Source organism: Tenrec ecaudatus, chromosome 8 (assembly GCF_050624435.1).
Source record: "Tenrec ecaudatus isolate mTenEca1 chromosome 8, mTenEca1.hap1, whole genome shotgun sequence".
Classification (NCBI taxonomy): Eukaryota; Metazoa; Chordata; class Mammalia; order Afrosoricida; family Tenrecidae; genus Tenrec; species Tenrec ecaudatus.
The window spans coordinates 95,311,940-95,335,540 of NC_134537.1; the positions used below are offsets into that span (position 1 = coordinate 95,311,940).

Here is a 23,601-nt window from a genome sequence, read left to right on the forward strand (position 1 = left end):
AGGGAAATGCATGCCAGGGAGAAAGAACAAGAGGTGCGTGCCGAACTCTAGTCCAGGAGGATATTAGCATGGGAACTGGAGTCCAGAGAATGAGGGAAGAACTAGTGCTGGGAATGGAACGGTGGGTGCCTCACCCCTAAACTATGCTGGGACCCTAACTTCTCTACCTGTGGATGCTCCACGTGCGCAAACAATCAGGTCATACCTGTGCATGGTGAGCTCTTCATCTAATCACTTCCAAATGATAAAAAGAGCACTTTAGACTCATAGAGTTAAAAGGGATGGGGGGGGGCATGTCATTTACAGATGAAGAATGCCCAGGACTAGGGTTACCTACTCTGAGCTCTATGCACTGTCTACCTCAAGTTTTATCCACACTGGGGTTAATACTTACTGTTCTGCATTGTAGTGAATGTACTTGGCATCCAAAACCAAACCAAACCAAAAGACAAACTCACTGCCATTGAGTTGCTTCTAACTCATAGTGCGCCTGTAGGACAGGGCAGAACTAACTGCCCCTGTGGGTTTCTGAGCCTGTAACTCCTTCTGGGGGGGGGGGGGGGAAAGTTTGAACTAAGGCTAAGAATGGAGGAAGACTGTGACTTTAGAAGTCTGATCTGCACATCAGAAATTTCTCTCTTGAATCCAGAATAACAGCAAGTGTGGTAACAAGATTGCCCCCATCGGTGCCTTCCCTCCTTGTCTGCAGAAGTCATTCTGAGCCTGAGGAGCGGGACGCATTGTGGGTCCCTTTAACCTGGCATCATCTGGAACTGTGTGACAAACAGAAGTCATGGTGTGTAGTGTCCCAGGCTCGACCAGTAGCCTTCACCTGTCTCTTTTGTGCAGAGGGGCTCTCTCAGTGCTACATAATAAGTCTACCTACCCTGGTTGGCGGAGAGTCCACATGTATTCCAGCCACCTTGATGTGGGTGCCAGACAAGTGAAAGAAAAGTCTTGGAACGACTGTAGCCTCAGCTACCTTCTGAGTGCACCCAAATGAGGGACCCCAAGTGAGACTGGTTGAGCTTACCTCTGGGCCTGAGAGAGAAGCAGATAGTTGTGTGATGTCACTAGGTTTTGTAGAGGGTTGTGACACAGCAATATTTAACCAGGCCAGTAGCACAGGGGTACTTGGTTAGCAGTTTTTCAAAGTTGTGCTCTAGTATGTAAAAAAAAATTTTGGAGAAACATTTTTAGTTCACTTTTTTGTGATTGAATATACCTCTGAACTCCTCCTTCACCTCAAAATCAAGTATCTGGGCTAAGCATGTAATGAATGCTAAATTTAATATGGTTATTCACCCATGCTAGTGAATAAAGAAACCATTTCTCTTTTTGACCAATTGTTTGGTCAAAATATGGGCATTATTGTGACCATGTCTACTTGACTTTTTTCTTTGTGTGAATTTCGCTTTGGAATTACCTTGCTGATTTAGTTAAAATATATTTCTATACTGTTCCTACCACTTTATACAACACAGAGATACAGTATTTCAATAATGGTGGTGGTATAACTGAGGAAGAGTAGCCTGAAAGAGTCTATAGGGATAGCATCAGGACTTGAGGGCCAGTTTGTTGTACTGTGGTGGCTTGTGTGTTGCTGGAAGCTAATGTCACTGGTATTTTAAATACTAGTAGTCATCCAAAGGGAATCCATTTCAGGGGACTTTCTAGACGAAGAACCGTCTATGAAGAAGGAATTGGATGCCTACTTCGGAGGCAGGAGGCGCTGAAAATCTTGTGGACAGCACTGAACCATTGTCCGATACTTAGGGCCTAGCGAGCACAAGGGGACATTGTCGGAGGTGGTGCTAGAAGGTGAGACCCTCAGGTCAGAAAACTCAGAATATGGCTGAGGAAGAGCTACCGCCTCGGTGTAGGGTTGACCATCATAATGTGAATGGAATAAAGCCTGTGGGACCTTCTGCTGCTGATGGGGCACGACTCAACATGAGAAGAAAGAGCAGCAAAATCTACTAATAATTGGAACTTGGAATGTACGAAGCATGTCTGAATTTGGAAAAATTGGAAGTTGTCAATAATGAAACGGAATGCATCAAGATGAATATCCTAGGCATTAGTGAGTTAACATGAATTAGTATTAGTCATTGCAAATCAGAAAATCACATGGTTCACTACTCTGGGAATAACCTAATCAAGAGGGTCTGCATTGCATTCATTGTCAAAATGGATATTTTACGGTCTATCTTGAAATACAATGCTGCCTCATAGGATTATACCTGAATTCAAGGAAATCTAATCAATACAATCATTCAAATATATGTACCAATCACTAAAACTAGTGATGAAGAAATTGAAGAATTCTATCCATGTCTTCAGTCAGAAAATGATAAACATGCAATGGAGATGCATTAATAATTATTGGTGACTGGGATGCAAAAATTGGAAACAAAGAAGGAACAGTAGTTGGAAAATATGACCTTGGTGATAGAAATGAAGTTGGAAATTGCAGGACAGAATTTTGCAAGATCAACAACTTATTCATAGCAAATAACTTTGTTCAACACAGTGAATATGCATGTGGATTTCTCCAAATGGACTACATAGAAATGAAGTTGACTACATCTGTAGGAAGAGACCACACCAGAAGTTCAGTATCAGAATCTAAAACCAGGCCAGGGTCTGACTGTAACAGACCACCCATTGCTCATATGCAAGTTCAGGATGAAACTGAAGAAAACATAAAGCAAGTCCAAGTGTGCCAAAATATGACCTTGAGTCTATCCCACCTTAATTTCAAGATTTCACCAACAGATTTGATACATTGAACGCTGTGGCAGTTACATAATCTGTCAGCTTGAGCAAAGGTTTCGAGTCTAGCCTGTCAACTAGGTCAAAGCCAATCATGCCTCGGTGCGGGCATGGCTTTCTCCTGAGGATTCTGAGAACTCCGGTCTTCTCATTAGAGGCAGGACACACTCTCTCATTGCTTTGTCTTCCTGCAGACGAGCCACATGGAGATATACTGGTGGAGCCAGAGCCCTCGAGCTGGAGGAGCCACCTGGAGACCCATGCCAGCATTGAGATGCTTCTACATCACTGGATCTACAAGACTTTCCACCCACTGGCCTGTGGTCTTTCTGTATTTGGCATTATTACATGTGCTGCTTGAGTCTGAAGTGGAATTTATAGACTAGTATCAGACATAGAGGCTGATATTAGACTCATGGACTTGATCTGGACTGGTTTGGGATGTTTTCTTAATATACAATTTGTCAGGAAAAATGAGGAGCTGATATAAAAGGCTCAAGTAGAAAGGAAGTGCTTTGAAAATGACGATGGCAGCATATGTACAAATATGCTTGACACAATGGATGACTGTATGGATTGTGATAAGAGATGTAAGAGCCCCAATAAAAGTACTTAATGAAAAATATATACAACCGCTCTTGATATAAAATTCTTATACACTTATGAGTGTCTATGAATTTGTTTCTCTAGTCAACCCAGACTAAGACGAACACAATTGACCAAAGACCTGGTGACTTGTCGGGGGGACATCAAGAAATCAATCATGAAGAAAGCAGAGGGTGTTTAAAACAGAACAGGAAAAGACCCACATAGGGGTGATTGACAATGCTGTGCTTCTTTGTATGTTTTTTTTCTTTCCTGCTTGTAGTGTTTTGTTTTCTTTCTTTCTTCTTTTTCAGTGTGTGTGTGTGTGTGTTCTGTTACTTGGTTGTTGACTGGCATATGGCTACTATTGATGCAGCTTGTTACAGGGTTTTGATTTTGGACTCCTACTTAACTCTAACCCTAATTCAAGAAGAGTTAGTCTTGATAACATGGCCCTGCTTGATACTCACCTTCATGAAATGATCACTGAAGATAAGGGTGCTACAGCAAAGTGTAGTGAAGAAAGCAGATGGTGCCTGGCTATCAATTGGAATAGTGTTTGAGGTCTTTAAGGCTTGTATTAAAACAAGCAGCCTTCTAAGTGAGGAGTTAATTAAGTCCATACGGAAGAAGCACACTAACTTGTATGATCCAAAGATGACAATTACAAAATTCAAATATGGTGAAGGGACAAGTATCAGAGCTAAAATTATGCATACCCAATTGGTAGAAGGCTCTGGAGGACAGTGGGGGCCCCCTCTGCAGAGTGTCTAGTCAGACTGAGTCGCTGGCAGGTCCCTTCTGGCCACAACAAGAGTCTAGAACAGCATTATCATCAGGCAGAGACATTCTTCATTATTCTGGATCAAACTCAATAGTTGGCTAGTTGACCTTTCTATAGACCAGACCTGAATTTGTTCTGGGTACAAGTATCTCTTACATGTTCCTGACAGAGATTTCTTCCCTGGCATTTTGTATGTTGATGGGGTCTTTTCTTTCTTGTTATTTGGATTTTGGTTTCTATACTATTATCATTTTATCTTTAGCACCTTATTTCGATATGTTCCAAGTTCGTGAGCACAGGAGGAGTGGATGTATAGTGATAAGAACGGATACAAGGGTTTATAGGGGATGTAGGGATGGAGGGTGGTTGATAGGGAGGGAAAGGAAATTTCAGGAATAAATGATGAAGGCAGGAGTGGGGAGGGAGCACTAGAACCGATTCTGATTACACAACTCATTTTAAAGGTGATTTAACCATGGTGTGGCAATGATTGTACAATTCTCCTTGATAGAATTGAATGATTGAACTATTGAATTGTATGATATGTAAATTATGTGCCAATAAAACTGTTTGGGGAAAAAAACACTTTTACACACTTAAAAAAACAAAGAAAAGATCCAGGTGAATTTCAGAAGATATTCTGAAACTTACACTTGATGGTAAAGTAGTTAAGGCCAACAGAAGAAATCATGAAATGGAAGAGCTAAACAGAAAATCAAAGAGCAGCTTGAGAAATATTAGAATGAAAGGTGCAAAGATCAATTGTTAGAAAATGAAAATGGAAGAACATGTTCAGCACACTTTAAACTGAAAGAACACAAATTAAGTTAAATTATTGAAAAAAAGTTTTTAATTACAATATTGAAGTAGTCTATAGTCAAAATATTGAAGCCCGCTAAGCAGACCAACCCGGAACCCACACCACCAGAGCAGTAAAAACATGTCAACTACATTCTGAACGCCCATTTTGCAGAAGGCTATGGATGACAGTGGAAGCACAAGATCCCTTGCAGGGTCCCCATATGGATCAATCCCCATAAATCCCCTCTGACTACAGTTGAGGGTGTGACTGCCTTTGCAATGAGAGCAATTTAAAGTCCATTGTGGCAGATGTAGTGGAGATACTACACTTTCCCACGTGATCTCCCATTTGACCCATTTTGAAGCTTGTTATTAATATCATCTGCTCTTTTTTTCTATTGGAGTTTTTCTGTTTTGCCTAGTCTTTGTTGATTTTTGTTTGCTTATTGTATGTGTTTTGCATAATTTTTATGTATAAGAAATCCAGGATAGGAAAATCTACAGAGACAGTGACTGGATTAACAGTCAACTAGGGAAGTGGCTGGGGAGTTCTGGAGGAAACGGGGCGCTAACGACAATGAAGGCAAGAAGAACAATGAGGATGAGAAGGGAATGTTCTGAAACTGACTGTGGTCATGGCCGTCCAACTCTTCATACGATTAAATTGTACGATAACATATGAAGGTGTTACCAATAAAATTATTTTTTAAATGTTAGAATTAATTAAAAAGCTGATTTTTTATACAATTCTTTATTTACAACTTGTTTAACAACTGTACACTTTTTGCAGTCCTGAAAACATTTTAGTACTTGAATGGGAAAATATAGTTTGACCAAACCTTAACTTTATTCTTCATATACATATACATATATTATATGCATATATATAAACAGATACATATAATACCACAAGTTGGCAGTTGTAAAATTAAAATAGGTAACTGATGCCAAAAGGAAATACGATATGACATTTCAAAAAATTAAAATTCTAACTTCTGGTGGTTGCTTGGATTTTATGCTTTTGTGATTTCAGTACAATTTGTTTTTCAATTTTAGTACAATTTTGTACTGAGGCGCCCTCAGAAGTCATTCACCTTAGATCACCCCACCAATCTCAATAAATCGCAAATGGAAGGTAAATTCAGCACAGGTGTAAAAATGCTTGGATTCCATTTTGTGCACCATGTTGCTAAATCTGTGTTGATTCTGTTTTAGAAATGAACACTTGAAAATTATAATTACAAAGAATGAAATAATGAAATTGTAAATAGTCAACCATAAATAACAACAGACCTAGCAAGACCCTTTTTTTTTTCAAAGACTCAACCGCAAGGTGGGTAACTACAATGTCAAATACTAACCTAACAACAATTCACACAACAGTCTGTAATACTTAAGACGGGAGGATAAGGCTTTCGAGCTGGTGCTGTAATAACCACAGCGCCAGCCCCTGGGTCATAAGGTGTCTTCCAGCTCATCTGAAAAGTTTTTCTCATCTCAAATTTTTGATTAGTCAACATTAGGCAAATTATCAAATCAGAAGATATGTTTCCATTTTACCATTTCATCACACAACCAAAAGTTGGGTCTTAAAATGGTGGGCATTGTCAAAACATGCAAACTGCAAAACAAGATAAACAAAGAAAGTTTCCTTCTGAGTATACAGCATCCTGAATTATACACACACTGTAAACAGCAAAATTAGTGACAGCAGTGGCATTTTAGTGCATTTGAATACTACATAACTAAAGCTACTAAAAATGAGACTACTATTAAAAGGCCCCATATCTTTGATTGACATTTGTATAGTCATTTTCTGCATTTATACTGAAGTGCTATTCCTTCAAGCATACTGAGCATTTCTCTTAAGTAATAAGTATCCCTGTAGAACATACACTGAAGTAGGCCACCAAGGAAAACAGCAAACACTCAAATCTCACCACTTACGAACCTAGACTTGAATCGTAAGAATGTCAACATACTTGCTTGGAATTTGACTTTACTGGATCAAGTCAGCTGCTTGGCTAAATGAATTTAAAAAGGAAAGCATCACCATTTCTAATAGTTCTAACTAAGCACCGAGCTGACTCAATAGAATAATGATTAGTCCCTTATTTTCATTTAAAAAATTAGATGCATCAGTAAAGATCCTTTTACCTATGTAAAGTAGCAGGCCAAGTAAATGAATATATATTAGAAATGTTCTTATTAACTGGAGCAGTAAATATTACTGGCATTGGAATAGTATATGTTTACTGCATTACATGAAACTTAATTTGGTTCATAATCCAAGTTAATGAAAAAAGAAAGCTCCTAAAATAACAAACTTATTTGGCTCTGGGTGCAGAGATAATAAAATGTGAGTAGAAGATAATCAAATGTGGCTGCAGAGAGAAATGCTAGAAGAACAGAAGCAAAGCAAATTGTTGGCAATTTGCATTAGATTTACGTAGACTTAAATGTAACCTAAGAGTAGCATAGGATGAAACTGAACAATTTTTATTTGAAAATACGTTAAGCATTCATTAGTTCCTGCTTGATGTTAGACATCTAAATAGCCTCAATAAAAAAAAAGAGACATTAAAAAAACCTGAAGATACCAATATTTATGAAATGATTTAAGTACATTACTTGAAAAATAAAGTGCTAAGAGCCTGTTTAAAAAGACATATTTTGAAAACTAGTTTAGAATTCAAAAGCTCACTGCCATTGAGTCAATTCTGACTCACAGCGACGCTGCAGGACAGAGTAGAGCTGCCCTGTGGGCCTCTGAGACTGCAACTCTTCCCACAGGAGCAGAGAGCCTGGTCCTGTTCTTGTGGAGGTTCTGCTGGTTCCCAGCTGCTGACTTTGGGGTAGCAGTCCCACAGGTAACCACAACACCACCAGGGCTCCTGGATTAAAACAACTGGGTTTGGATTTTTCCCGAGATCTTTAAAAAGAGTTATCAGAATTTCTCTAAGAAAACTAGCCTTCTTTAATTTAACTGTGGTGGTAGAAATCTAAGAATTGTAAGTTTATTGACTGCCTCTGCTTTGTCTATCTGGGCATGACCGCACTGTGAAATAGCACTCTCTCAAAGGTGGAACTCTGTACTGCCCAACAGGGCACCTACTACTCACATACTGGATGCTGGACACGAGAGGAGGGAGATGGAGGAACGGAATTTTCAGTCTGACTTAATCTTAATTAAATCTCCATTGCCATATGTTGATTGCAGCTGCTGGACGGGATACAGGTCTGACATGCACTCTTGTTAGAACGGAAGCTGGAAGAAGACTGGGCGTCCCTGGGGAGTGCAATTGGTTCACACATTCATTCAACCGGTACCTGAAAGACTGGGGCCAGGAGTCTAGCACAGGCTCCCCGGAAGAATGTCTTGGTGACCTATTTCCAAAAAAAGGCCAGAAGTTGAAAACCTTACGGACTATAGTTCTATTCTGAAACTGACACAGGCGTGCCATGAGTTAGAGTCAACGTGATGGCAATTGGAAATGGGAGATTAAGACTTAGAAGTGGCTGCAACCAAAGCATAAGTCCAAGCGCTTTTAATTTCATCCACCCATTCAAAACTTAGTGGAAGGGACCTACAACATGCTATTTTGTCCTCCGGTGTGTGAGTCTGTGTGTGTCCACGTAGGCGCATGAGTGTGTTTTATTCATGTATTTACTTTGGGAGGAGGAAACAGCCCTGCTGCTTGCAAGGTCAGTTTAAGCTTCTCTCTTTCAGAATTGGCCTCTTCTACGTGACCTGCAGACCAGCAGTCAATGCATTTTTCACATTATCAAGCCTTTTCTCATCTAGAGTCCAAACAAAACCCCAAGAGAATGTTCTTGTAAGCAAATTTCTCTATTCTTTGGCAGTAACCATGTGTCACCATATATGTAACAAATACTTCAGTCTTTTTTGACTATGATGTGAAATATAGTTCTCAATCTTTATGGGAACAGGCAGTCCTATCTCTTTTCCACGTGGGTTTGAACCACTAACTTTTCAGTTAGCAACCATTTCCTAATCCCCAGGGCGTGTGTGTGTGTGTGTGTGTGTGTGTGTGTGTTTTAAAATTTTAGTTGCAAAATGGAAGAATCCTGATGGCTAAGAACATCCCTTATTAGAACAAGCTGAAAACTTGGCTACGTGAACTTAAAAAGAAAATTCTATTTACAAAGCACATCTGCTGAGGAGCTAAAGCTGTTTTTATAGCATGCTGGCATCTTTAGTGTCTGCTTTTCCATCACTGGTCCCTTACCACTTTCCAGATTCTCTGGCTGCACAGCTCCTGGAACTTGGCTTTCAGGTAAGGACAATGATAAAGCAATGGTTAAGTTAGGAACAGTCTGTCGGTTTCTAGTAGGAGACAGGCAAAGCACAAGTCAGAACTTCTCCTGACTAACCACAATTTAGTTTTTATTAAGAAAATTTAGAAAACAAAAGGTTGCAAGGAGGTTTGGATTTGACGAGTACTAGCGTTCATGAAGTTTATCTTACAAAAGATTTTTAAGAATGAGATCAAAAACAACCAAAGTCAATGCTCTAGAGCTGCAACTCAGCTTCAAATAGATTTCTAGATTTAGAACTTTTGATTTCTGACAGAAAACTCCATGCCCATTCATTTGAGCGACTTTTAATTTAAAAAAAAATTTTTTTTTTTAGTGAGGGCCCTAAAATAAAGAATGGAATCCTAGTGGAAAAGATATTACTAGGAAATGGCACAGAAAGGTAGGGGGTTAGGGAGGAGATAATGATTTCATATTAATTAGTAAAGTGCTTTGAATCTTGCAGAAGAGTATAAATAAGACATAGGTGATAAGAACAGTAAATAATATTGACATTTATCTCAGTGACATACACACAAAAAACTACAGAATGTATATATAATGTAATCACTGCCGGTAGGTTGATAAATATTTAAGAATAAACACATAAACGCCCTTTATTTTACACCATAATTGCTACTTTCCTTCATCAATTTAGAGATTTCCAAAGTGATAAGCCCTGCTTAGAACTCATACCTTGACAGTTCTCTTTTTCTCAGTTTGAGCCCATTTCTCGTATTTAGCTTCTCCTTTAAGCTCTGAGAAACACCACCAACAACATCAAACGAAACCCCTGCCATCAGGTGGATCCAATCCACAGTGACCCTCCAGGACACGGAACTGCCCCTTCGGGTTTCTGAGACTATGCACCATTATGTACCCTTGAGGGGAGCAGCCCAATGCATAACCTATTCTGCCACCTGGGCTCCTTGAAGCTCCTACAGAGATATCATTCAAGATACATTTACCTTTACTGTTCACGACACTTTGTGTGGGCCTACTGAGTGACATCGAAGTTGAGCCTATCATTTGTAAACTAGAAGTAGCAGACCAAGTTACTGTTAGAAAGTTGAATGTGATTTTCAGGTACCACCAATTTGTTATTCCACCTAAATCATCAGATCCTTCATGACCTAAAACAGATGCTTTAGATTTGGTAGTTAACATTCTCAAAATGAAAAGTAGCTTTTCCCTCCACTAATACAAATATGTAGTTAATACCATGTGCCCAGCGACCTACTAAAAGAAAGAACTATTAGAAAATAAATGATACTTTTGTCTAGTCTTTTTTATTAACTGACTGCGCAGTAAAGACAGAAACTTTTATTACATAAACTACCATAAATGCTATCGCACGGTCAGGCACATTTAAGACAACGTGAGGTTTAATTGTATAATCATTCCACCTGTTCATAATTAGGCCATTTTTGACTTGATTAGCCAATCTATTTTCCAGGAATGGAGTCCTCTTAACAACTGTTTGTTACTCCCATAGATGTCTAATCTTGCTTTACGGCATAAAAACCTAATCTTATAGAATGCTGTTGGAAAATCCAGTAACACAGGAAAACATGAAGAGACATCACGTAATTCCTGATCAGTACTTGCTAGGAAACACTGAGGGGCCCTCCACAGCAACCATTTTAGAGATTGTTCATGTGTCCAGGCATACTTAAACATAAATTTTACAGTTTTCGTATTCATAAAAATACATGTGAATTAGGCTGACAAAACCCAAAGCAAGCCCACTGCCAGTTGGTTCTGACACACAGTCACCCTGTGGGACAGAGTGGAACGTTCTGTTTGGAAGTCTAACGCCAACAGTGGCTAGTGGGTTTGAATTAGTGGCCTTTGGGTTAATAGTCCAATGGTAAGCCACCAGGGCTCTGCAGACTGATAAAAGGCTTTTTAAAACAACAACAACAAAAGCAATCAGGCATATACTTGCAAGAAGAAGAGTGAAATTACTTTAAAAAATGGATGCCATCACATTTCTACTGTCTTGTAGTTTATAAAAAGGAAGACTCGAAGGGGATGGAGAAAGGTAGGAATTATCTGTGACATTAGCATATTAGTTTTACAGGCTTCTCAAATACTGTTCAGTTTTAAACTTTTGAACATTTTTGATGCTGAAACTGTATAAATCATGTTCAAAATTTCCAAAAATGGAACATATACCAATTATTTAAATATGCTTTATAGAAAGTAAAAAAGATACAAGGAGAATACCCTTCCTCATATATAACATTTAAATCACTATAATGACAATGAATAAGCTATTTTTAGATCTTTTAAATGTAATGAAATTGGGCTTAACAATTTAAAACGTCAGGAACCATTTGACAGTTGGGACTAAAAGACAAGAGATACTTTTAAAAAAATTAAAAACACACCTGCTAAATTAATTTTCAAAGATTCTGTTATTCCATTTTTTTTCTTGCTCAGTCCATTCTTTGTCTTATCCTACTACTTTAAGAGAAAACACTGGCATCACTGTTAAGCAATGCTACATCAGTTCAATCCCCGTTTCCAGGCAAAGAGCCTCTTGCTAGTGTAAGGATGAAAAGTGGGGGAAAAATTTTTTTTAAAAGTTCCTCCAAAGTTTACTGACTACACATAAAAAGTGTTTTTGCCTTCATGTCCTTCGCAGAAAGCAAGATGTCAAGCACTTTGCTGTCCCCTTAGGATCAAACATAATCACATCTGCATGCCCGCCAATTAGCTAGGGCGCTGCCAGCTCTGGGTTGTGGACATCTTCCCGATGGAGAGAACGGAGACATCCGTAGACTCTAAGGGGAAGCATGGGCATTAAATGCCGAACACTGGGAGAATTTTAACGTTTCAGAAAGTTGTTTTAAGATAATTCTTAAAGCAAAATAAAAATTTTCCAAAATATTTTTTCACGTTTTTATGTGGTGTTATCATAAACTGAGATGGATGCTTGTCTTAGGTAATTGATATCCATACTGTTATTTAGTTACTAAGATAAAGCATTACTGAGAAGAAATACAAATAAAGTAGCTCATAAATAAAATGTGCTTTTTCTTCAAGCAAATACATCTTTCATTATCACTGACCACGATGTGTCTTCACTGTGGATTTTCACTCATTTGTAAGAACTAATGAAATATATAGAGTGATGTTTCTGACTGGCTGACGTGAGCTTAATTTTGTACTAGAGAATTTGGATCATATAAATAAAACAATAAAATCTCAACAAAGTGACAGCCTAGAATATTATCCTTTTAATCTAATCATCCCATTATGCTAAGTTTACTAAACTGGGGGTATCTAATAGAATTCTATGTTGATTAATTTTAGAACATAGGTTCTTTATTTAGGGACTCCTTTTTCTTGGTTATTATCAAGCAATTAGACAAATAGTAAAAAGATATGATCAAGATTTTACAAGTTCTATGGAAATATGTATGAATGCATTATTTATTCTCCTTTTTGGTGTGACAAATGACTACATTTACTAGTTTATTTATATCTTGGCCATTACAAACTTCTTGAACACACACTGCAGAACATAGACACTACGTGTGACTATTCTTTAGTTATTTACTTTGCATCTTCAGACCCTGGTTAGAATGAAAAACATTAGCGTGTTCTGTATAATGATTTGGACACTGTAGTGATGGGTTCACTCTAACCTTAGGCAGCAACACTGTACTCATTCCATTACTGATGCCAAGACCAGGTCCACTTTGCCAGCAACCTATGGCTTTACATATACCAGGGGGCTCAAAATAGTTATAGGAAAATTGGATAATTTCAGGAGTTTTTTGAAGCCCTTCCCCCAGATGGGTTTATGAAAATATAGCATGGCATAGTTCACATCCCTCTCTCCACCAAAGCTATAATGTCCTCAAATTTCTGCAAAGTCCATGCAGGCAGGAGCAAACCTCCTGAGAAATAAGAGACAGTATTGGACCCTCCTTCCAATGTCTGATGAAGCAACTGGCTATTAGCCAAGAGGTCAGTGGTTTGAGCCCATCAGCCGCTCTGTAGAAGGCAAGATGGCAGCCTCGTGGGGAGCTCAGCTCCGATGTGTCTTCAGGGGTCACTATGACTTGAGGGCACACAGCAATTATTGAAGAAATGGAATAGCATCCATCCTGTCCAAACTGTCACTATTACAGGTAAGTTTTATTCTTGGCTTTCTAAACAAAAAGTATACTCAGATGTTTGTGTTTTTTTTTTTTTTACAAAAGTCTTCTTTTTTGTTTTAAACATTACAGAATTTTTAAAAATACCATTTCTTCTTTGAAATGACATATTAACAGTAAGGGAGAGTGAAAGTTATAAATGAAAACACCCAAATTATGGCATGCAACAAATGCTGAAGAAAAATCAAAAATAAAATCTCACCCTCAAGGCTTGGTACTTTTCCCTCTCAGTAAGAGAAATGGATCTGGGTAGGTGTGTGGTTAGGAGGAGACCAGGACAGGGCAATAAATAGAAGTAAAGTAAAAACCTCTGATTCCACGGAATATAAGCTATTTAACAAATGGTTTTAGGGTTTTATTCTTATTTGGATAATTTCTTAATTTTTAATTTGATCAACGCTAGTGTTCAAGAGATTATTTGCTTTAACATACCGTATATACTCGAATATAAGCCGACCCTAGTATAAGCCGAGGTACCTAATTATTACCTGGGAAACCAGAAAAACTGATTGACTGGAGTATAAGCCTAGGGTGGGAAATGCAGGATGTGAATTAACACAGAGACCAGAGGGGAGAGACAGAGCGCAGCCACAGACACATCCTTACCAGTTCAGCTGCCGGGTGCTTCTGCGAATTGGAGCTGTCCACATCATAGGACGGCTCTGATTGGTTAGATGTGAGTAAGCAAACATTCAAAGCCCTGCAGAGTCAGCGGAGCCTTGAATGAACTGCAGAGGAACAGTAATTACCCGTGAGATGTTACACCTCGCTGGGGTACCACTGACCCATGTATAAGCCGAACCCCAGTTTTCCAGCACATTTTTTGTGCTGAAAAACTCGGCTTCTACATGAGTATATTCAGTAGTCCAATTTAGATGTTCTTTGTGAAACGAGGGGCATAAGACCCATCTTACATAGTCCTTCCTGTAAGTTTTGTCGGTGAGGTCTGTGCGACCTCCGGAACTCCCACAATGCATGCTGACCCGTGGCTCTCTCTCCATTACTGACACTTGCTGCTTCATGGTCCTATCACGCCAGGAGTGTTCATATTACACTCAGACTTCTGTACTTAATGTAAAAAAAAATCAGCACAGTGCATGGAGTTATTTCTATGTATATTCTAATACCTTCTTCAAGTAGTTTTAGAGGAAAAATGAAAGCACTGCAGATATTTAAGTCAACTCTTAATAAAACAAAAATTCCAAATAAAATGATTAGATACAGTTTTTGAAAATTCTTAATTACATTTGCTTGGCTGAAAATTACTTAGTTGCAATTAATATATAGAACTAAATAAAATCTAAACTTCAAAATAACAAGTGCATGAAATATAATCCTCTTACTAGGTGACCTAGTTTAAAAAAGAAAACAACAAAATTCAACCTAATTATGGGGATTTTTTTTTGCTTTCACAAAATAGACTAAGAAAATGATTGGAGGACAACTTAACATAATTTGGGATTGAATACTTATAAGACATCTGAAAAATTAGACAGGAGGCATTTTCAAATTAATATTTTTCATTTATATAGCACCTTACATATTCAAAGTGCTTCACAATCATTGACAGCCATTCATCTATGTGTGTGCGTATTATAATGTGTCAATCTGTCAACAAATATAAGCACTTTTGAGGCAATGAGATTACCCAAGAGAAGCTATTCAGTAACAAATTTAAGGACTAATTATGAAAAAAATGTATAAGAGATCTGTCAGAAGACCCCAGATACAAGAAGTCTCTTATTTATCTTAATGACTGATATTAAGATGCTGACGATTAGAAATTGTTTAGAAATTAAATGGTTTGTATTAAATAAGTAAAGCGAATGAGACACAAGTCTATAAGGAAACTAACTGCCCAAATGATAGGGTTACCTATTTATTGCTTATAAATAAATGAAAAATAAGTCTGTTAGCTAGGGAGGGCAAAGAAACTATCAGTGTCAGACAAGATCGCTAGAATTTGAATCTGAGCTCCTAAGTAATATTCAAAAGCAAAAACAATAGTACTGATATTGATTAATACACGGTCTGATTTTTTCCTATAATCCCCCCAAATACTCTCACCCATGCATTAACTTCTGCCAGCAAACAAAATAGCAGGAAATAATGAAATTATATGAATATATGTTTTAAAAAACAGTTTTTAAATCTTTGGAGAAATTTAATTTCCTATAAAACCATGTGAAAACTCAACTTTCCCCTCTAAGCAGGTGCCTTAGGTGCGATGTGTGTGCGCCTCTGCCAACGTGTTCACGTCTTTGTAAAAAGTGCACTTTGCCAACCACTTTACACAGTAAGTATGCCAGCTACTTGAAGGGCATTTGGAAAACAATTGAAGACACAGATTAATACATCATAAAAAGATCAATTCCCTTTAAACAAAGACATTCTTATAAAGCATGGTAACACCGAGGCACAATAAACAATATAAACTGTATATCAATTATTGGCAGAAAATGTAATTCATTACAAAGCCTACATCAGTGGGGAAGGGGACATTTTCATACAAAGAAAAGTGTTACACTGTCATACAACACGTTTAACTGGGCATTTAAAGATTTTGGCACATTAAAAGGAACTGAAAGGACTACAAAGAAAGGACAAAGAAACTAAAACATTGTCGCTACAGGAAGAGAAGACGTCGTCCACGAGGAACAACTGAATATTAACATCGAGAATGGAGACGAAAACTAAGTGGGCTGGATCTCCTGAAATGTTGTGATACGGAACAGAAGTATGCTTTGATGTGGGTGGCTCTGTATTTCTAAGGGCAAGACTTCTCTACCTTGCCGTGGCTGGTTGCACATGGCCAGGGTAAGGTCTTCTTGTGCTGGTCGCTTGTCTTTGCCTCGCCAGAAACGACTGGCCTGACCCTGTCGTAGTAAGTCTGTCTTCAGCTGCTTTCTTATGCAGATTCATTCCCTGGAATACAGAAAAGAAGACTCATCAATTACAAACTAGCCAAAGACGCTATCATGAAAGAAAATTTCATCATGCAGAATTTGTTACTTTCCTTCATCACATACAATTAGGAATATTAATTCGTATTATTAAAGATTAAGGCCTTATCTTGCAGAGGCATTCAGTCAGCAATCAGGTTGCAGATCTTTCTTTGAAAAATTAAGGGTAAATTTTCACAATCTACAATAGCCAAAAAAATAGATAGTGAAGACAGATTTTTTGTGGGGTAACATATTAGTCAAATTCAATCATACTTCCATTCCAAATCAAATGTGACTTTCCAAGAGGAAAAGTGCAGTTGATTAGCAGGAGTTGATTCACATGGGGCTTTGGAAATCATAGGGTTTATTTGCAATGAAAAACACAAATGCACGTGTTGTGTCTTCAAGTCGAAAGCCACACTCCATGTCATACCTACCCCACGCTGTTTGTCTTCACTTCTGGTAGACCTGTATTCTCAAACAAATTAAGGTAGTTCCAGAAGGCCCACAAACTGAGGGCCCAACAGAGACGCAGAAGGCCTTTCCTGAAGACAGGAGAAAGGTCAAGTGAAGGCCTAGGAGGGGGAGGAGCCGCTGGGCCAAGAGTACTCAAGGTGGCCTCTGACCATAGAGGACTAACAGTGAAAACAATAATAAAATTAGTAAATAAAAGGCAAGTCTGTGAGTAGTAGGTCATGAAGAAAGTAGGTTCCCTGGCCATTTAATAAGGCAGGGAGGGAATAACCCTGGGCAAAGAAACATTAAAACCCACCAACTATTATTTAATTTCACTAACAAATGGACACAAGGCATTTAATGGGAAGGAGGAGAAGTTAGTAACAGAAATGCAATGAATGAAGTCTTAAAACAAAACAAAACAAAACAAAACAAAACCCAACAGGCATATGAAAGGAAGACAGTCGGGTAGGTAAAAAAAGTGGCACAGCTCTCAGGCAAAGCACAGTACATAAGGCACTAAGAGACATATTCCTACACTAGCTAGTTTCTGTGAAAAGAAAAACAAAACCACAAACATGGCTTTGTATCTTAAATATAATTTCAGCCCACCAAATGATCTAAATCAGTGGTTCTCAACCTTCCTAATGCCATGACCCTTTAAAATAGTTCCTCATGTGGTGGTGACCCCAACCATGAAATTATTTTCATTGCTACTCCCTAACTTTCATTTTGCTACTGTTATGAATTGAGCAACCCCTGTGAAAGGGTCGTTTGACCCCCAAAGGGGTCACGACACACAGCTTGAGAACTATTGATCTAAATTATCTAAATAAAGAATATCCCTCCATTTCCCCCAATGAGAAAATCAAGAACATGTCTTTTACTAGCTTGAAATCAAAACACTAAGGACTTGAGTAAAATAGGGAAATACGAGTACCTCTCAATAGTCTTTGCTTATTAATTCGATGACTTGTATATATAATCATCTTATTTAAAATATATTAACTTTTCACTTTCACATATTAAACTATTTACTCCAACTCTTCAGACTGAATTGTCAGTCTGACGCCAAGACTGCTCTGAGAGATACCGAATACCTTTCTCACTTCCAGTAAGTGGCCTGAGATGCAGAGAATTTTCTGAATGTAAGAATGATGCAGTTACTGGTTATCTTCTCTGAACTCAACTAATTGAGTCAGGCCTTCCCTTCATTCCCCGAGAAGCTGAAAATCAGGATCACTCTCTTGCATCATGTCACAAAAGGAGGAAATCGGGTTGCATAAGCAGCACAGCATATGAAATCATTAGCAAAATTAATGAGAACTATGAAATTGCTAACAAGGATTAAGGTGCAGTGCACCACCCAGGACGGGTCCTGTTTATATATTAAGGAGGGCCAGGAAAAGGCGTGGGGACAGGATATATCCACCGACTTATGCATTTCTGACGAAGATCAGGCCACATTTTTAGACACGGGTTGGGGGTATAACCTTGGAGAAGCAGTTCCAGTTCTAAGAGTTAAACAACGGCACTGTGTCTATAACACAGCCACCGGGGGAGGGGCTGTGAGAGGGACCTCAACCACAGACAACTACCGTTTTGATAAGGCAGGAGAAATGCTGGTGATGCAGAGAACAGAGAAACAAACAAAACAGAAAAGGAAGATAAGGAGTCCAGGAAAAACATTACAAAGAAGGTTCATTAGGCCGCAGAATCTTTTAATTCACACATGGAAAGTTGAAGTGAAGCCAAGAATCTTAGTACATTTTTTTTAATTCCCTGCAAAATATCTACAATTTCTTCTACTGAAATAGTCCATTTGAAAACCTTCATGATGTCTGATTCTGACCTGTGGACATTTTCCAAGCCCTGTGTGAAGGCTACACTACGCGCACTGGAAGTTCCACTCCTGAAAAGGGTGCAGAAATTGTCCCGTAAAACAATCCCCACATCTGTTTTTCCCATAGTACCAATATCGACTGGCTCAAGGGCTTGTTGATGGACAGCAAACAAACTAAGCTATTTTTCAACAAGTCAAACTTGAGAAGATGGGTTCAAACTAATCCAGTCTTGCTTAAAGTCACCCTATTTGTGTCATCAGAAGGTCAGCATGAAGGTGTTGTTAGTGGGTGGTAGGAGAGCAATTACTACCAGATGCCAAGAGCAGGATTACTTCCACGGTATGGGGGATGGAGCAGACATGATTACAGAGCCCTGAAACTTTGCCATCTGTTTAGAAGTGCTATCTTCTTACCATGTTATACCAGGCACTAACAATGTACTTCTCCTCCATCTCTCTTTGACTCCTTGTTTTCTCATATTCTTTCTAAAAACCAAGCATATGAAAAGACAGAAAACAATTATGGATTTATAAAATACCTACAATTCAGTTTAAATGCAGAGAGAGAATGACACAATAGGAAAGTTACTGCAAAGTAAGGAATCAAGATACAGCTTATTTGATCTCTAGGAAACTACCTCTAATGAATGGTACATTCGTTCCCGTTCCTGGAGTTGGTTTTTGAGGGCCTGTATCTCTGGGGCTGCTCCTTGGTTCTGTTTAGGATCTAGAGTACGGATAACCTGCACAAAGCAATAAATGTAACGTAATTTACTTAAAGTCTAGAATTTAAAGAGTATTAAAACATCCAAGGAAACAGTTATTTAAAAAGAAAAAACCAAAACACACAAAAAAGGACAAGCCTAGGGGCAACAACAACTAATTTTACAAGGAAGCGTTAGAGCTTAAATGTATGAAATAATATTCTATTGCCAAAACTTCTTAATGTTCTGAGGAAATCTATTATAATAGGTAAAGGGGAGCAAAGTAGTCAATAAGGCTATAGCCAACACCACTGACCCTCCCCGCGTCCGCTGCCTAGTTTTGTCTCTCATGACATTGGCTCTTTAACTCAAGTTTGCATTGGTCTGGTACCTTCCTCAAGGTGTAATTTAATGTTTCTATACCCTTATATTTGTCCTGTGACTGGGCGGTAGGTCTAGCAGATTGTTTAGGTTCGGGTTAGATAATTCGTTTCCACCGTTATAGTTAAGGATTTTGATTATTGGGTAAAGTACTGCCTGCTAGTTATTTCTTTTGCAAAAGGTACCTTTTCCTCTTGACAGTGAAGTAAGGAAGCAACCTGGTGGCTAACCTACTGTGACCACTGCCATGTGTTCAGGCTCTTTTTCTCTGGAAAACGTTTTCTTTTTTGTCCTTGTCACTGTGTGTGCACTATATCTTGAGGCTTCAGGAAAGTATGATCAGAAAGTAGAATGGAGTGTCCACAAATTTATGCTTACACTTTTGGCTTTCTCTAAGTATTTTTTGTATCGTTCTTCCATTTGCTTCATTTCCTCCTCTTTCTTCCGCAAAGCTTCTTGTAATTCTTCAATTCTTAATGCTGTAAATGAATCATAGTTTAAAAAGCATTTTCTAAAAAGACTGTCAATATCCTTAAAAGTATGTCAACTAAAAATAAAAAGTCATAGCTAACTGTTGTTGGAGGGTGATTCCATCATTAAAAAGCAAAACTGTGTCCTACCCCACCTCCACACAAGAAGAAACAGAATGACATCACAGGTGCAAATACCAGTGGAAGTAAGTCTGGGTGACTTACATGCAACCACACACTGCAAACATCCAATTTCAGGAAACAGTCAGTAGGTTTCCAAACTAAGGTAAAAATTATATACTTTTTCTCTAACTAAGGCAATTTACTTAATTTTTAGAACATGTAGTAGGGCCTATTTCTAAAAGAAACAATTTTAGATAAACATATACAGGCCTGCTGTACTTTAAAACTGTGCTGATTAGAAAAAACTCACAGCTGTTATTAAATCTTGGTTCCAGATCTTCGATAATGGCTCTCTTCTTCTGCAACTCGTTATTGGCTTCATGCAGCTTCTCTCTGTTCCAAAAGATGCAACACGGAATCACCATTACTGCTTCTGTTTTTTGTGCCCAACGAAACAAGGTATGCATGTATGCGTAATCCTTTTACTTCACATTTAGGGTGGCATTATGAAAACTGAGAGGGATCGAGGGGCTAGAAATATGGCGTCAACACACCCACTCCTCCCTCACTGACATGGTTGGATTCCAGAGTAGGCTGTTCTGTGAACCTGATGTCACGAACATGGAGGATTATCGTGTCATATCACACAATCAGTCCTCTGTTCTTTAACCGCTAAATCATATCATCACATACTTGCAAACTACTGAGAGTCATAGCCCCGCCGAGCTGCCACAACCTTACCCATCACAGCCAGCATTACTCTCACCTCACAACTGAGCGTTTGTTACTGCCCGGTGTACCTTGCTAATGTGCAAAATAATCAGATAATACAATTTTTACTACTGTGGTAAAAGCAAAACACTGGATAATGAGATAGTTGGTAAGCAGGGAGCAGATGTAACTCAATACAGAAAAATGCTGGAGTGGATTTATGAAAACATGTATTCAACTTTGAAAGGGAAATTAAAAGAAGACAAACTTAAATATTAAACTTTCATTTTAGAAGAGCTCACAAAGTCCGGGAGGGAACATTTTCTACTTGTCTAGCGCACTACAAACCCGGACCCTGTTAGGCTAGGTCGCCAAATCTCAACACTAAGAGTTCTTCACTAGATCCACGTCAAAAAAAAAAAATGTTTTTTAAAGCATGAGGTCAACTGCCACAAACCACAGCCTTTGTTTTCAGTCAGGGGAAGACCAATCTGAAGGATCTCTATGGGACTATGGGACTGGTCTACCAGAGGGGGGTCACTGGACTCAACACTCCCACAGGACACCCAACACGTACTGCCTGCAGGAGATGTTAGGCAGCAACAGGGAGGACTTAGGTGTTACTGAGTGCAAGACACATGAAGAAAGGTGTCTGACACAGACAATTTCAGAAACAAATGGATGATTTTCAAATTAATTTAATAAGTTAGATGAAGAAGTCCTGCTCAGAGATTTCTGTAATTCAAGGAAATCTTCATAATCTACTGTTGGCAATCATTAGAAGACGTTAATGTTTTTATCTGAAAAAGGACATTTCAACTGGCCAAATTCTAGGGCAGGGTCGGCTAATGCAGCTTGTGTGCCAAATGTAGCCTGCTGCTTGTTTTTGTAAGTCACGTTTACGAGCACGGTCACTCGATGAGTAACGCACTACCTGGAGCTGTTCCCACGCTACAACTGCAGTTTCAAGGTTGTGACCAAGGCTATAGCTTGCAAAGCCTAAATGACTATAATCTGGCTCTTTACAGGAAAGGTTGGCTGGCCTCTGATCTAGAAGGTTTCAAACTTTCCCGTTATTATCAATGCCATCACGAAGACGAGCAAACAGTCCTCAAGTGGCCGTTCATGGACCTGACACACAACAATGTCCTTACTTTCAGACACTGAACTATGTTATATAATTTGTATATATTCAAGTGCCACACCCGCCCGTGCCATCAGAATACCCTGGGGGACAGAACCATATATCCTGTACCAAACTACTTATTGCTTTCAATCATCAGGAGACTTCAGAATAAGGAAAGTTTCCTAACCCTTATCTACATGTAGAAAAGAGTTCCACTCAGTAGCCCCCTCGTGAAAAGCATTTATGCCCCCGCAGGTCATCTAAGAGCAAGTCAGCCTCTCTTTCATACTCACAGATGCTCTTCAAGCTTCTTTTTAAGAAGAATTGACTGAAAAAGAAAATGGAACCGGTTATTCCTATCCAACCAGCCGAACGAGTAAGTTAATTAAGAAAAGACTAAAGAGTAAAATAGTATCAAAGTGAGTGAGAGTGCAGTAATTTCCTTGGCTAAAGAACTCTGGACACACACCTGAAGTATCATTCTTTTTGATAAGGGAGAGAGCAGCCTGTGCGTGATAGCAAGCAATATAAAATACTCAGAAACAAGACAGCTAAATATTCAATTTGTGGTCTGGTTTGCTCATAATTTTTTAGTTTTTGATAATCTAAATATCTTAAGAGTAAAGGCCATAAGCTTAAACAGTAATATTGTATATTCCTTTTATGTAACATGCCTTCATTTAAAATGTCACTGCCATCACCTAGGAAGGCTGATAATACGCAAATAAAAACTGCAACGGAGAGAGAGAGAGAGAGAGATGCAGCGGTACTTACAATAGCCTTGAGCAGAGACCATGCCAAAAGACAGAGAGCACATTATTAGTACGAAGCAAACAGCAGCCAATAGAAGAAATGATTTAGTAATTCATGAACAGAAGCAAAAGATATGCTTTACAATTTTTCTCTCAAATGCACATTTTTCTTTCTTCTATGGTCTCCTCATCCTGCCTTGTCTCTGGAGTTTTATATACTGTGGCTAGTGCAAATTATCCACATGAGTGGATACAACAGTGCTTTTCTGCTTTCACGCTAAAAGCAAATGCTAGAAGAATAGTGACAATGTGCAAACCGTCCTACACACTGGCTTAAGGACCCCTGAGAGGACTGTGACTTTTGATAACAGAAACAGCCTTCTTCAGGGGAATCGATTCCATTTGCAGGCTGTTTGACGTATTGCACAGTCCTGAGATGCAACACTGTATGTTAGTGAGAGAGAAAAAGAAGGCAAAGCATCAGAAATACAGAGGGACAGAACTGTAGCTCCTGCACCAGACTATTCATTTCTATAATCTGAGTCTTGTCCACATAGAGACAAAAAGCTCAGACACAGTATTATTTCATATAGAACAAGAAAAGGAACCTTGGTAGCACAGTGGTTTAGTGCTCAGCTGCTGATCCAAAGGTTGGC

The 23,601-nt window shown here is 38.7% G+C and overlaps 1 protein-coding gene across 1 annotated transcript in view; it reads right to left on the minus strand.

Moving 5' to 3' along the window:
* Positions 1-5,978: 5,978 nt before the first annotated feature.
* HOOK3 (hook microtubule tethering protein 3) overlaps positions 5,979-23,601 on the minus strand; it is a 109,178-nt gene continuing 91,555 nt past the window's right edge. The window contains exons 17-22 of the mRNA XM_075556585.1: positions 22,487-22,521; positions 20,667-20,749; positions 20,142-20,242; positions 19,317-19,421; positions 19,093-19,164; positions 5,979-16,359 (exon numbers count right to left, since the gene is read on the minus strand). Of these exons, the coding sequence (XP_075412700.1) occupies positions 16,219-16,359; positions 19,093-19,164; positions 19,317-19,421; positions 20,142-20,242; positions 20,667-20,749; positions 22,487-22,521 (537 nt within the window). The 3' untranslated portion in view covers positions 5,979-16,218. The remainder of the gene's footprint in view (positions 16,360-19,092; positions 19,165-19,316; positions 19,422-20,141; positions 20,243-20,666; positions 20,750-22,486; positions 22,522-23,601) is intronic.